This window comes from Dermacentor silvarum, chromosome 11 (assembly GCF_013339745.2).
Source record: "Dermacentor silvarum isolate Dsil-2018 chromosome 11, BIME_Dsil_1.4, whole genome shotgun sequence".
Taxonomy (NCBI): Eukaryota; Metazoa; Arthropoda; class Arachnida; order Ixodida; family Ixodidae; genus Dermacentor; species Dermacentor silvarum.
The window spans coordinates 8,410,838-8,425,288 of record NC_051164.1 but is presented as its reverse complement, the minus strand read 5'-3'; the positions used below and the strand labels follow the sequence as shown (position 1 = coordinate 8,425,288).

Genomic DNA, 14,451 nt, shown 5'->3' with positions numbered 1-14,451 from the left:
AGCAATCTTACTGTTGGTATATTTTCTGCTAAGTGCTCTCATCTCGCTGCTTCTTTTCTCTGCAGAACCTCTGGAAACCTTGAACAGTTGCCTACCGAAGAGAGTTCCAGCACCGACCAAGAGGCCACTCCTGGAGTTACGGCGGAAAGCGTCTTTGCAGAGATGATGACAGAAACAAGCTCATCGTCAGAGCTTGAGGCAGATGAACTGAACAAAGAGGCTAGCACGAGCTCGAGAGTAGGCGCAAATGGAAAACGTAGCATGCCTAGGAAAATTAGTCAGCCCGAGGGCAGTGCCCGAAAGCGCAGGAAACCATACGAAAATGAAATTGATTCACTAGCATCAATAGTCACAAAAAAACCTGATGAGGCCGAATGTTTTGGGCAAATTATAGCGTGTAAGTTGAGGCGATGCCCAGGACGTCTGCGTGAAGCCATGGAGCTAGACATTCTAACAACAGCATCCAAATATCTTCACGAAAGGATTTCAGATGATTAAGCTGACACGCGATGACTGCAGAATCTTTAAAGGCCAACTGGAAGACAATAAAAATTTACTTTGACTAAACATATTATAAATTAGTAGTATATACTACTGCAGAGTGTGTAACTGCTCAGTTTTTTATAGCAGCCTTTAAACAGCAGTTAAGCAGATGCACCTGGCGGTGTCGCCATGGTGCAAGTCCCAGCACATCGCATCTGAAATAGAACTTGTTTAAGCATTTCCTCGCGTTGAGGCACTTGGCGCGCTCTAATGCAATTCGCTATATGAACACTCCGCGCAATCTTTCGCTGTCGTCAGTAATTAATACAGATTTTTTTTATTTTAATGCATTTAATGCAAGATAGTACAGTAAACAAAATTCAGTCCGTACTCAGTACGTACTCCCGAAGAAGCGGCGATTCGAGAAGCGAGTCTTGCCGCTGAATGAGAGTGGCAGCGACGAGCAGATCCAGAATACACGGCCAGGGAAAGGGAGAACAAGAGACAGTGGCGACAAGATACCAAGTCATAATTGCTACAGCCAAGAAAACGCCCTCAAATCGGCCAGCTTCGCTGTGTCTTATGCTTTGCACGGCAGAGTGCAAGCTTTCGCCTTTTTTTCAGTTTCAGTGTCAAAAACTGATATTTTAGCTTGCTTTTCATGATGCTTTCGCTCGTATTTCAAACATCAAATATTGCAGGGGTCTCCTTACGTAACTGGAATTTTACTAGGAATATTGCGCGGCCCAAAAGTTTCCTTCCAGTTGGCCTTTAATATATTGTCGCGATACACAAAGCTCAGGAGCTTTATTATAGAAGCACCGCGCCGTACTCTGAAGAAACTAGAGAGGCGCCAACATCAAGAATCTCTTCTTTTCTTGATGCCTTCCAAAATCTCAAGCAGCCCGGTCGTCGTCTTTGTCGGCGCCAGGGCGCACTTGTGTACGAATACTGACGCGGCATTACCCTCCGTCCAGAGCGAGCATCGTCCTGATGCTGATCAAATCGTGGCAGAAAGACTCGTAGTTGATAGCTTGGCGGTGTCCACTTCACTCGGAATGATATGGCTTCATGCGCACTACGTGCGCTACCTCAGACACCTGTTGACGGCGTTTCGAGCAGCATGAACCGTCACCAACCACCTCGTAGGTCATGTCGCTGATACGGCGTAGAACCTTGTATGGTCCGAAGTACCGGCGTAGAAGTTTCTCTGAGAGCCCTCGGCGTCGGACGAGAGACCAAATCCACACTCTTTCCCCGGGCGTATAAGCGGCAAATTGGTGGCGGAGATTGTAGCGTCGTGCGTCGTGTTCTTGCTGACTAGTTATCCTGACGCAGGCGAGCTGTTGTGCTTCCTCGACGCGTTCAGTGAAATCTGCGGCATCTGCATCTGAACCATTGCAGTCATGAGGCAGCATAGCGTCAAGCATTGTAGTGACTTCTCGACCATGAACCAGAGCGAACGGCATCATTTTCGTTGTTTCTTGGCGTGCTGTATTGTATGCGAATGTGACGTGTGGTAAGATTGTGTCCCAGTACTGTGCTCCACATCGACATACATGCAAAGCATGTCTGCGATAGTCTTGTTGAGGCGCTCGGTAAGCCCATTTGTTTGTGGATAATAGGCCGTCGTCTTCCTATGGGCTGTGCCACTCAGCGTGAGCACAATGCGCAGAAGCTCAGCTGTGAATGCGGCTCCTTTGTCGGTTATGATGATCGCTGGAGCACCGTGTCTGAGGACAATGTTCTCGATAAAGAATCGTGCTGCTTCAGCTGCCATGCCACTCGGAATTGCCTTGGTTTCCGCATATCGGGATAGTCCGTCGCGACTATGACCCATCTGTTGCCGCTGTCAGATAGTGGAAAGGGGCCCAGGAGGTCTATGCCAATTTGAGCAAACGGCATTTCCGGTACCGTAACGGGGTGCAATAGCCCAGCGGGTTTAGTCGGTGATGCTTTGCGTTGCTGACACCCAAGGCAAGTCCTCACGTAGTGCTTCACCTCTTCTGCGAGCCTAGGCCAGTAGTAGATTTGTTTGATTCGTGCTAGTGTTCGCGTGTAACCAAGGTGGCCCGAGGTGGCTTCGTCGTCGCAGGCTTGCAAAATTTCATGGCGGAGAACTTCGGGAACTACTAGCAGATGGCTCTTCCCTGTTGGCGAGAAGTTCTTCCTATAGAGAACGCCATCGCGCAAACAGAATGAAGGTAGACTCCGTGAAAATAATCTCGACACCTTCGTAGCTCGCCCTTCCAAGAACTCGATCAAGGTGTTGAGCTCTCGGTCGGCTTACTGTTGCCGAAAGATGGCGGCCGCATCAACAATCCCTAAAAAGCCTACTCTAGCAGCCGCTTTAGATGTTCTTGGAAAGTGGCAGAAAAACAACACATCGTCGAGGTACACCAAGCATGTCTTCCACTTCATACCGGATAAGACATTATCCATGAGCCTTTGAAATGTGGCTGGGGCCGAGCATAAGCCGAAAGGCAGAACCTTGAAGTCATAAAGCCCATCAGGCGTCACGAATGCAGTCTTCTCTCGAGCACTCTCATCTACCTCTATTTGCCAGCATCCACTTTTTAAGGTCCTTATTATACGTGAAACACTGAACAGAGTCCGCGTCATCGGCCTCCGTGTCAATGTCGTCAGGTTCGTGTGGTAGCATTGCATTGAGCATCGTCCTTACTTCGCGTCCGTGGACAAGGCTTAATGGAGTCATCCGTGCAGTTTCTTGTTTAGCCGTGTTGTAAGCAAAAGTGATAAGGGAAGAATCGTCCCAATCTTTGTGCTCTATATTCACGTACATGGAAAGCATGTCGAGTGTTTTGCTCAGTCCGTTATTGTTTATGGATGGTGGGCTGTTGTCTTTCAATGAGTTGTGCCACTGAGCATCAGGACATTATCTAAAAGCATGGCTGTGAATGTGGTGCCTTGGTCTGTTACGAGAATGGTTGGTGCGCCATGTCTCAGCACCAACATTCTCTATGCAATTGTACATATTTCTTGATCATAATAATAAATTTAAGTACTTTACTGCACTGGTTGTCTTTCCATGAATGCGAACTACTTCAATGAAGCAGTTTCCTCATGTTTATATTAACCACACTTTTGCACAAATGAGTGCAATTGATATCAATCTTTATTTCATCTCCACAGAAGAAACAGGATAGTCACGTAAAGTTGCTTAGGAACAGATTGACAAAGCAGTTTCCCTATGTACAGTTCAATGAACTATGTGGTAAGAGCAAAACATAGTCAAAGATGTCCACAGCATCTACTGCTTACACATATGGCATACATAACAGAGAGGAAAAAACACAACAGGAGAACAAACACAAAGCATGTGTACAAATGTGAAAGAAACAGTGGCAGTCTCATTCTCGGATTGCAATACAAAAGGAAAAGTGCAGCAGCTGCTGCATTTCGATAGGCTTCAAATGCAAAAACGCCTGTAAACAGTGCACTGGGTGCACTTTAAAGAACGTCAGGTGTTTAAAATTATTCTACAGTTCCTAGCTACGACGTGCCTGACAATGACATAGTGGTTTCAGCATGTTAAACCCCAGAATTAAAAAAAAAGGAAGAGCGCAGTCACGTCTTCTTGTGCTGTCATAACAAATAATTCCCTTGTTTTTATACACCGATTACAACCGCCCAATTCATGGCCAATCCCCCCTGTGGGTGTGCGCCACAACCACTCAACAACAAGAGAGAACAGAGTCTATACTACCCAAGGTCCAGTTGTATATAAACTGTGTGACAAGCATGTCGGGCAGGAAAAAGGCAGCATATCAAGTTCACTTCATTTCCTAGGTACAAACAACTATACATGATCTGATTAGGTAGATAAAATGTACAGCAATAGGCCAATAAAAGAATCAAAAAGAAAGACGGAGGGGATGCATAAAGGAAACTTGTGCACGAACTTGCACAAATGCCAGGGCTACTAGAAACTGCATAAAAATAAAGCACATGGTTAGCGTTTCATGATTTAGACCAGTAAAATGAAATGAAGAAATAGGCACTCAGTGGCAAAAATATCACTCAATTCCTGGCTGGTTCCACTGCCACGGTACCTGTCCTTCATTGAAAAAGAAATCAATAAAGACAGAGCGCACAACAGCTGCGCTTTGCGAGCTCTTTCGCGCCCTTGTGCCTTGTATCGGAAGCATCCCAGTCGCTGCGTTGTTTTGCCTCCAGACTCCTTCACGAAGATTCCCAAAGGTGTCCTCAGAGTCAGCATACCCAGGAGGGCAGTAGTGATCGCCTCCGTTGCATTCAATGCACAAGAAATTGTGCAGCACGCATGTGGCCTTAATTACACTGTCAACGTTTTTTGGACTCAGATCTATCGTCTTTTGATAGATGCGCCACCTTGAGGCAAGAATGCCAAAAGCATTTTCCACGCACCTTCTGAAAAAGAAAGGGCGTTTATTAAAGAGACAATTGGATGTTCAGCATGTGTAGGGCTTCAATAATAGGCATGCGTAACAGAAATGTCTAAGAGTATTGAAATCGCTGATGTAAATAGGACTTGTAGCTTCTTTACAGACTACGGCTGGTCATTTCCACTCATATAAACCATTAATGAAATGTTTTTTGATACCATAACAGCATATGGTAGACGTGTATTTCTAGTGCCATATAATTCGGCTAACAGCACCACTGTGCTTCTAGAAAGCCAAGTTCCTTCTTGCACTGTATAATAGAAGGTTTACTGGTGTACAGATAACTTGCTAAGATGTTAAAGATTTCTGTCCTTTTAAGTTTAGCTTCACTGCATTTCTTGCAGCTTTAGAATAATTCAAAGCATACTGCAGCAGAATAGATTAGCGAGAGAGAAGGAAGGATAGGCAGAATTGTCCCCAAACGCACGTCCGGTTTGCTACCTTGTACTGGGAGCAAACACCTTGGAGCACGAACTTGGCATCAAAAAAAAAAAAAAAAACTGAATCTGTACATTCACCACAGTACTCGTACTAGTGTGTGTGCCTAGATTTTGTACTAACACAATTTTTACAAACATATAAAAATTCATTGGCCAGGTTGCTGCTTGAGACATATATTGAAAATAAAAGTACTTTTTCTGCAAGAATGGCTTAGCTTCTCAGAATTGTTGCTATGATTCAGGATTTTAGTTTGACTCTCTTGCTTTTGCACATGGTGCTACAAAAGACATGAAGCTACAAAAGACATCCAGTAAGGGCCCTTAAAAAGTTGGCAACAGAAAAAGATTGTGTTCTGCTCGGAGGATCATACCAGGGGCAAACATTTCTCCATGGTGGTCGTCATCTGAGCTAACTAGAAAGCGTGCCAATCACAGTAACAGGGACAAATAACATCTCAAATCACATGGATACTACTTGTGACAAATATGGCAAATAAGTTCTGTTAAGTTAGCAAAGTTAAGTAAAGCTTATGAAAGGAAAAAATCGTCGTCATTTTGAGAAATGAAGTCGACAAGAGTAGCGATGGGGACTTGTTGGCGGTTCATGAGGAACACTTTTGTGTTGTCATTTTTACTTGTGCCTTCTTGTGTCCATGTTACATTTAGCGCTGCCTCAAAAGTGTTCCTTTTTCTGTTCCACACAGTACCCCTTTTATTTGGTGCTTCTTTTCTTTTGCACTCATTAATTAGGTCAAGTATGCACCAACTAGGAGCTAAGTAAGTCCTTTTAAAAGGGCTTGCTGAGGGTCTAGTTGGTGTTTACATATTTAGTGAGCGCAAGAAACAGACAGCAACAAAGTCTCCAGTACAGTCCTGTGTCTATCGTTTTTCATGCTGCGTCTGCTTGCACTCACTAAATGTGCCGTTTCATGAGGTTTCCTCCACCTTGCAGAATTACAACTTTACCACAAATATGTGTTCTGTTGGCTTGTAGGTAATCTAGCAATTTCATAACCATCAGAAATTCACAGGTAAAACAATAACTGAATACACACGTCCAATGCTACTTGCCCATGATGTGCAAAGCAGTACCTACCTTGCACGGCTAAGACGATAGTTGAACACTATGTCCTTTGGCTCGGTCCGGCTGCCTGGCAAAGGTCTCATGAAATCAGGCCGCAGCTGAAAGGCCTCATCCCCAATGAAGACATGAGGGGAACTTTTGGAAGATGCTGGCAGTTGAGCAGCCCTTGGAAAGCCCAGTTCGCCCTTTTCCAGCCGCTTTCCAATGGGGGAGTCCTTGAATATGCCTCCATCACTCAGTCTCCCAGGGGCGCCAACATCTATGAGCCTAAAGAGGTACTGGCTGTCCACAACGGCCATCAGGACAACCGAGTAAGTTCTCTGCAAATAAAATCAAAAGCAAGATAGAAATTGCTTTACGCAACATGCTGAAAAGGAAAATTGCAAGCTGTAAAAATGAGGTTGTGTACAGCAACCTGCAAGCTCTTGAACTGGCAAAAAATAATGCGCTTCAGTGTGCAGTACACTTATTACCTTATAGTTGAAGTACAAGCTTCCCGACTTATTCGGGCACTTGATCTGTACATGTTTTCCATCCACTGCCCCAAGGCAGTTGGGAAATTGCCAGCGTTGCCAGAAACCTTCAGCAATATCTCGCCACTGGGCTTCACTTGGAGGCTGCAAGAGCAGAGGCACAACATTAACAGGATTATGTGACAAGTGTTGGAAGCCAAAAGATGAGAAGGAAAGGACAATGGTGAGGACATGGTCAGATTACTAGCTTCTTTTTTGCTGGAACAACCACGGGAACTTTCAATATTGTTACAACTCATTAAGTCGTATATTTCTTTTGTGTACACTGCAGCATGAGGCAAAGGGCACAGAAACCATGTGAGTGATAAGCCGCTCAACAATGTTAATGAGTGAACTAACCTACGAATATTACAAAGCATGTATGCTTCATATTACAGTGGCTACTGGCATCTCAACTTTTGCCAATAACTTTTAACAAACTTAACTGCCTAATAACTGCAGTGAAGCCCATAGATGGGGCGTTTCGATGTTCACTGGTCATAATCTTGAAAAAGGCTTGCTTATTTTTTCACTTCAGTATTTTCAGTGTCAGCACCACATATGTGTGGAAATGGTTCATCTCATTTACAAGACTGTTGTCCTGCCGAGAGTTAGCCTGAAGAGAGATAAGATGAAGGTTGTTTGAGCATGGGTTGCGGCAAGTTATGCAGGCTATGGCAACCTAACCGGCACGTACACAGCATTTTGCATGCTATTATGTGGTCTGAAATGGTGTTGCAGGTTGTATACTGTGTCAATGTGATGGTAGTTAACAGCAGCACCTTCAGCCTTAAGGAACAACTTGAAAGAAGAACAGTGTAAGCAATAGGTCAAAACAGTGCTATTTCTTGTCTGTTCTTGTTCGTCCCTTGGCACAATTCTATCACGAGGGAAACGTGCACTGCATCAGAACGTAAATATATATATATATATATATATATATATATATATATATATATATATATATAGCCGTGCAGCTTGAATGCTAGAGAACGCTGCAAATATGTACTTGATTTGTGCAACACGATTTACGTACCTGCATGTACAGTGGAGACAGCACTTCCCACAAGACACGGCTCGTTGAATGAATGGCTTCTCTGGCCGTCTCTATCCCCACGCGAAACGCCATGGCAACATCAGGAATGGACATACCCGAGGCCAGGTACCTGAAAAAACGGATTGACAAGGTGCAACATCCGCATGTAAACAGCCGCTAAGGCCCCTTTCTGGATTCCAGAAAAAGGACGCCAGTGCCGCTAATGCATTGGGACAAGCGTGATTCTATCGCCGCACGAACATTTAAAAGCTTAACTTACTGCAGTAGGGTGCTAATCCTTTCAGAATGAGGCAGGGAAGCAGGTGAACAAGGACACTTACCTCAGACACATAGCGAGACGTTCTCCGGAGGATATCGGCTTTCTGCACAACCATTGTTTTGTTAGGTGATCATCTACTAAGCTGTGCAGCTTCTCAAAAGTTTCAGGCGTCATTCTGTAGTACTTGTAGAACAGTGTTGGGTCTCCGGTTTTCATTAGTCGCATCTGTAACATAGAAGACGGCTCGATCACGCTGTACTGAGGTGTACATTGCCTATCAACTTACCGCCGTGAAGTACTCGCTTTCTTCGGCGCGATTCCGCCAAACAGGCCGCACCCAATGCGCGCGGGCGCTCAGCTGCCTCTGCTTCAAGATCAATAACAGCCGCAGAGCGGCGGCTTTCCTCACACGTTCTTCCATGATAGCAATGCACCAAACCACCGGTACTCACAGACGACACAACAATGACAGCATCGTGAAAATCCCGCCGTTCCGCGCTCTTCGGCCGCCCCCTCGAGGTAAAAGCCGAAGTTACTGTCTTGACCAAACGCAAAACGATGAAAAAAGAAACTCGTGAAATGCTATATGCATGTTATATTATCCAATCTGGAACAATATTAAGGAAGCCATACGGTGTTCTATGCAATTTTTATTTGTTTTTTGCAAGTTTTTACAGGCATACGATAATTTTCAATCGGGCAACAATGAAAGTTTGTCGCTACTGCTTTTCGCGATGTCGCGTACATGCGGTTGCTCCACGCCGCGACGCGACAGCGCGACAGGGTGTGCCTGTCGCGTCGCTTGTCGCTGTCGCTCGAATATCGCGTGCATGCGGTTGGGCCTTAAGTCTTTACAAAGCCGCCTGTCGTACGTTGAGGGACACAACCTGGCCGACCGTGGTGTTGAGGTGTCGCACATTGCTTCCCTCATTAGTTCGCCTCGCACGAATTGAAATTACTCGTTCGACTCAACAAAGCAAGCTTTGTTCACGTGAACTTAGCATCTGAAATACCACCCGAAATTTTTGCTAGCCGAATTGAACATCGTACCACGTGGGCGATGCGTGTGCCGAATTCCTCTCCCTTGCACTACTTAGGTTTGTCGAGTGCGTTGAGTGTACGCAGCGTGAGCGGAGTCACCCATAGTTTGCTGTCACCTGCACATCGTCTGCGCTGCTGCCCCGGCCTACGAACGAGCTACCCCAGGCGATGCAGATGCCTGTGGCCAGTTCGGCGCAGCGATTTCGGCGGCCGCCTGTGTCCGGCTCGTTACCCTCGGCGGCTGGGAAAAGAGCCGGCAGTCACCAACGGCTACAGCAGCTCTCGCCAGCAGGGCGTCGCTCGCGCCGACGTCTGCATCGCCGTTTCCGGAGTCCTGTGCTGGAGTCGTGCCATCGAATCTGCAGAGCTGATGCTGTGACCAACGGACGCCAGCAGTAAACCCCAGAGACAATGTCGGCTCGCATGTTATGGAAAGCGTGTGGACATTTCCTCGGCGACGCCACTGTCGCATGTACTAGCTTGTGTTCGCGACGCGTGCGTTGATAGACCTTGTGACATGTTTCGCCGGAGTATGTGTAGTGATTTAAGGTTGGGGGGATGTGGGGATGCGCGACTCTCACGCGTCTCCTGTGGTCCGGATTCACCGCGCGGCTGCGCGGCGGAGGCGGTCGTAGTGGTTGCGGCGCGTTGCGAGAGATGGCGCGAGTGTCGCGATGCTAACGCCATCGAACGGCGGGGTGACTTGGGAGAAAAAGGTCGAAGGCGCTGTCTCTTTGGCTTGGGATCGGCGGCCAACACGCACGAACGCTTTGCGCGTGCGCCGGCCCACTTTGCGCGACTGTCGCGCGAGGCTAAGAGCAGGACACCGCTAAGAGCAGGACACCGGTATGGACAAACACGGATCGTTCGAGCGCACCACCGTTTACGTGACTGTACACGTGAACGAATAGGCGATGGTGTCATGGCATGGGGCGAACGTATTCGCTCACTATCGGGTCGCAGTGAGTCGGACTTCCTTGATTTGTCGCGCGCCCGTGTGAATGTTCTATTGGTTGTAATTCGGCTAGCATGTATTAGTGTATGAAAGGTGCAATAAATGCCCTTTTGATTGTCTGCACTACTGCATTGTCGTTCCTTTGTCCCAAGAGCACATGTGTGAGACCCCGCAACTTTACCCAACTTTTCACCCCTTTCCACAAAAATCTCCACTCCAGCGCCCGCCGCCGTGCAGGCGCCGCCGCTATAGCCGGCCCGGCGCCAGCTCCCCAAAGTCTCGTTTTCTGCCGTTATCGGGAAGCGGGCGTTTGCCGGCGTCGGTAGTTTCGTTGGCCGGCCTGGGACAGCGCCGCTGCTTCCCTCTGCGCCGTAGCCGCAGCGTGCAAGGTCAACACGTGACTAGAAAGTAGAGAAAGCATAAAGGAGAAAGAAGGGTGCACTGCTGTTTTCTACGCGTGGCTACGGTAGCGTGGCTGCGACGTCGGCACGTACACGCATGTTCCGGCGCAACGCAGAATCGGCGACCTTGCCATTTGAGAGAGGGTGAAATTTCCGCTGCGTTTTTTTTTGTCCGCGCGCGACATTGAGGGGTCTCCCCTAAGCTTTTACTCTATGGCGGTGCCAGAGCAATGCCAGTCGGAGGGGCCGCCGCGTGATTTGGTTCGAATTAACGAGATTCGACTGTAAATTGAATGAAGACATTCTAGCCGCATTCCTCGACTGTCGCATACGCGTGGCAGCTCGGTGCACATGTTTTGCATATGTGCGGGCCTTGAAAATTGTTGCTTTGGTTATAGTGCGGTACCGCTTATAGTGCGGATATTCGCGACTCCGGCGACTTACGTTATAAGCGGTCTACAATGTATCTGGTTTCATGTCCCGTTGGTATGGTAACTGGTGCTTTGCGAGTGAGCGATGCGTGAAAGTAGGTCACCGTGGTGAGGGGAGAGCGTAGGGGAGAGGGCATTGCCTTAACGAACGGAGCAGATACAGCAACGTGACGCCGCGTGCAGAGGCTGTTGCTTGGGTTATGCGCATGTTCCTTGTCCACGCAAGCTCTTGTCCACATTCTAACTGAACTTGCGTTGTCCCACCGATAGGTATCTGCTGCTGTCACCAGGCTGATGGACGCGCGCCATTGCTACTTTATCTGGTTGATTGCATCTCGCAAGCAAGCCGAAAAGTGTCCCCACCTAAGAATATATATCTTACAGCGCAAGTACAACACATAAATCACTTTTTTTTTCTATGGGCAGTACTGAGGTTGAGCTTGTGTCTAAATGTCTAAATTCCTAAGAATGCATCACTGCCACATTGCACAATTCCATGCCTGTGAAAGGCATCTACAACTACAGACTCACCCAGACAGTGGCATAGTGGGACACCAGCGTCTTGGGTGTGAAGCCGTAGTAGCCACCCTCCAAGAACAGAGAATGCGCGGGTCCACATCTGCAAGGAATGATTCAGCTCAGAACAGACGTTGCATTTTGAGGCACCAGAAAAGCACCTGTAAGTACCATCAATTTTGGGAGGCCGTATGCTAATGGCTGTGAGGCTGCATCGGGTCATTCCAGGCCAAATGTTTTACCACACCCAGAAAAATATGCATTCCTTAGAGTAAGATATCCCCAAAACAACTTTGCACATTTTTTTAACATCGTTTTTGCTTAAAAGGCAGAACTATTCTCAAAAATTTCATACAAAACTGTGTTGAATGCTGCTGTGAATATTAATATGGAGGCACTGATCCTTTTATACAATGATACCTTGTAAAACTTTTTTTTTAAAGATCACCGATTATTACGATACTCCCTAATGCAAAATTTGAGTGCAGCTGTTTGGGTGCTTTGAATTCGCGATATATTGAGGCAAAAAATTTGAAACTGAGCGGCAGGGTCCTCTCGGCGGCGGTGCTGAGCCTCTGCTCGGGCAGCTCATTTAACAGCAGGGGCAGACGAAGCCCTTCCACGAGAGGCGCCGCTCATTGTTCAGAAAGAAAGCGTGAACACAGGAACGCGTGGCGAGTGCATTCTCTAACGGCGCAGGCGAAGAATGCATGCACAGTGGGTCCGAAGCCCACCTCATCACTTTATATTAATATATGGAATCGGTGGACGCACTTGCCGCATGCCTTAGTAGTGACGTCATCGGCGCATGGTACTATGGTGCCATCTCCGTGGAGCATGTCTAGTGCGGCACTCCGTTTTCCTAGTTGCTCCTCCTTCGCTTTTCTCCTCACTAGCGCAGCCTTTCATCCTCCGCGTTGGCTCTTTCGGTGGTGAAGGCCGTGCCCTCCTCCGCTTTCCTTCTTGCACTTTCTTTGCCATCACAGTCTGCCATCACAGTTCTGCTGGTGTAACCAGCAGAACAAACAAGCCCACCGAAGGATGAAAAAAAGAGAGCGAACGTTCGTTCGCTCTCTTTTTTTCATCCTTCGGTGGGCTGTTGGTTACACCGAGGCTACACCGAGTTCTGCTGGTTACACCGAGGCCGACGCTCAACGCAGGAACGGGCACCTAAGAGCTGCGCTCTAAGAAGTTTGCTTTTGCAAAACAAGGGCATAAAATCTTTCATTTTCGCACATCACATAGGCAGGCCTGATTGTGCAATGCCCTTTGACATTAACCAGACACTCTTGGTTGAGTGCACCACGTGTTGTTTAGGATTGTACAGATAACGGTGGCTATTTCTCGCACAAGTTACTTAACGAAATAAACTTTTGTGGGCTCCATATATGCATGTTGTCTCCCTGCAATATTTTCCCAAAGGGATCCCGTTTTGACAAACAATATCTTCTGCCTCAGCTGCATTATGAAATGTTTTAGATGCTTGAGTATAATTAATGTGTTGGAATTTTTAGTGAATTTCATGCACTTTCCCGGGGCTATGTTTGTATCTACGTAACCGTTCTCCCGACTACCTGGGTCACTGGGTAGTCCCCGGGAAAATGCATTGGGCTGCATTGCTGAGGGATCCAGGGTTCAAAAGCAACCGTCAGACCAACTTGGGTCGCCGAAAATGTGGCAATGCATGGGTATGCCACTCTTCAACGAACCGTTCATGTCGACATGGATTACTGTAGATGCGGGACGGGGTAGGTAGCACTGTGCGAAGACACTCTTTGACACCGACTTGGAGCACTGGGTATGTTCCACTTTTATGAATCAATGGTCTTCAGTGAACCTCTTTGATGCCTGCTGAACACTGTCGCGAAAGAAGAGGTTGAGAACGCGGGAGAGGAAGGCTCGTGCCAGTGCCATCGTAGCAGTTCGATCAACAAACCGCAGAGGACGGACGCCAGTCTCCGTCACCAACATAGTTTATGGTGCCGTGAAATCCGGGCGAAGACTAGCGTCCCGAACCGATTACGGACCGACTACGCCGTCAGCGCGACATCATTCGAAGCGCCACTACACGTGTCATCGCTGCCGTAACCGAAGTCTTGCAAGAAACTGAACCAACGCATACCGACTTGCAAGTGCTCCCGAACGAACTTGACGACAAAGTCCGTGGCCTCGCTGAAATCAATGCCAAAATCGAAGAGCTTGTGATCGACGACGACGAACTTGAAGCCGAATTCACCGAGGCCCTCGAATACCACGAGATGATCCGCCACGCCATCGGCCGGGTTCGTTTCCGCATGAATCCCCGCGCCGACTGTCACTAGCCCTTTGCAAGGACGGGAGGCAGTACACGCAGGTAGCCGACACGGTAATCAAACGAGTGTAAGCGCAAAGGCCACGCATTGACGCAGTACGTACAACAACCGAAACTCAAGTACGAAGGAACGGTACAGCGTCCACTCTTCCTCGAGAACAAGGCGATTGTCAACACGGGGTCGCAGATCACAACCAGAACTGAGGACAAGTTCGAGGTAACCGAAAATGAAATGAGCAAGCTGTTCAGCCACGAGCAAACAGCCTACCGAATCCCCATCGCTCTTGCTACTCTCACGATCGCCACCGCAGCATGGAGGCCGACCATCACCGGCGAAGCAGCTTTCGGAACCGCAACCACGAGTACAATTTACGAACAGCATCGAGGCTTTCTAAAGTGTTCCTCTTCGACGACAAAAGGTACTCCAGCTGCCACAACATCCGCCACATGGATGGCTACATTACCGTAGAAAAATGCTACGTGCAGCCAACCCGCTTTACAACAGACCCATGCGGG

At 47.7% G+C, this 14,451-nt stretch overlaps 2 protein-coding genes across 2 annotated transcripts; both read right to left on the bottom strand.

Moving 5' to 3' along the window:
* Positions 1 to 4,169: 4,169 nt before the first annotated feature.
* Positions 4,170 to 7,170, bottom strand: LOC125941604 (uncharacterized). The gene is made up of 2 exons (XM_049659243.1): positions 6,465 to 7,170; positions 4,170 to 4,893 (listed from the first exon to the last, which is right to left on the bottom strand). Exons 1-2 carry the CDS (start codon positions 6,749 to 6,751, stop codon positions 4,521 to 4,523), a joined length of 660 nt encoding a protein of 219 aa, XP_049515200.1. The 5' UTR covers positions 6,752 to 7,170; the 3' UTR covers positions 4,170 to 4,520.
* LOC125941554 (uncharacterized) lies at positions 6,808 to 14,214 on the bottom strand. The gene is made up of 6 exons (XM_049659066.1): positions 14,204 to 14,214; positions 11,640 to 11,727; positions 8,342 to 8,505; positions 8,001 to 8,130; positions 6,926 to 7,069; positions 6,808 to 6,819 (listed from the first exon to the last, which is right to left on the bottom strand). The coding sequence occupies exons 1-6, from the start codon at positions 14,212 to 14,214 to the stop codon at positions 6,808 to 6,810; spliced, it is 549 nt and encodes a 182-aa protein (XP_049515023.1).
* Between the last annotated feature and the right edge of the window lie 237 nt (positions 14,215 to 14,451).

Coding starts and splice junctions, on each gene's coding strand:
- LOC125941554 (XM_049659066.1), bottom strand. Junction 8,506..11,639: donor CCCACTATGCCACTGTCTGG/GTGAGTCTGTAG, acceptor TCTATGTTACAG/ATGCGACTAATGAAAACCGG. Junction 8,131..8,341: donor CGTCTCGCTATGTGTCTGAG/GTAAGTGTCCTT, acceptor CCGTTTTTTCAG/GTACCTGGCCTCGGGTATGT.
- LOC125941604 (XM_049659243.1), bottom strand. CDS start 6,751: ATGGCCGTTGTGGACAGCCAGTACCTCTTTAGGCTCATAGATGTTGGC. Junction 4,894..6,464: donor TATCGTCTTAGCCGTGCAAG/GTAGGTACTGCT, acceptor TTTCTTTTTCAG/AAGGTGCGTGGAAAATGCTT.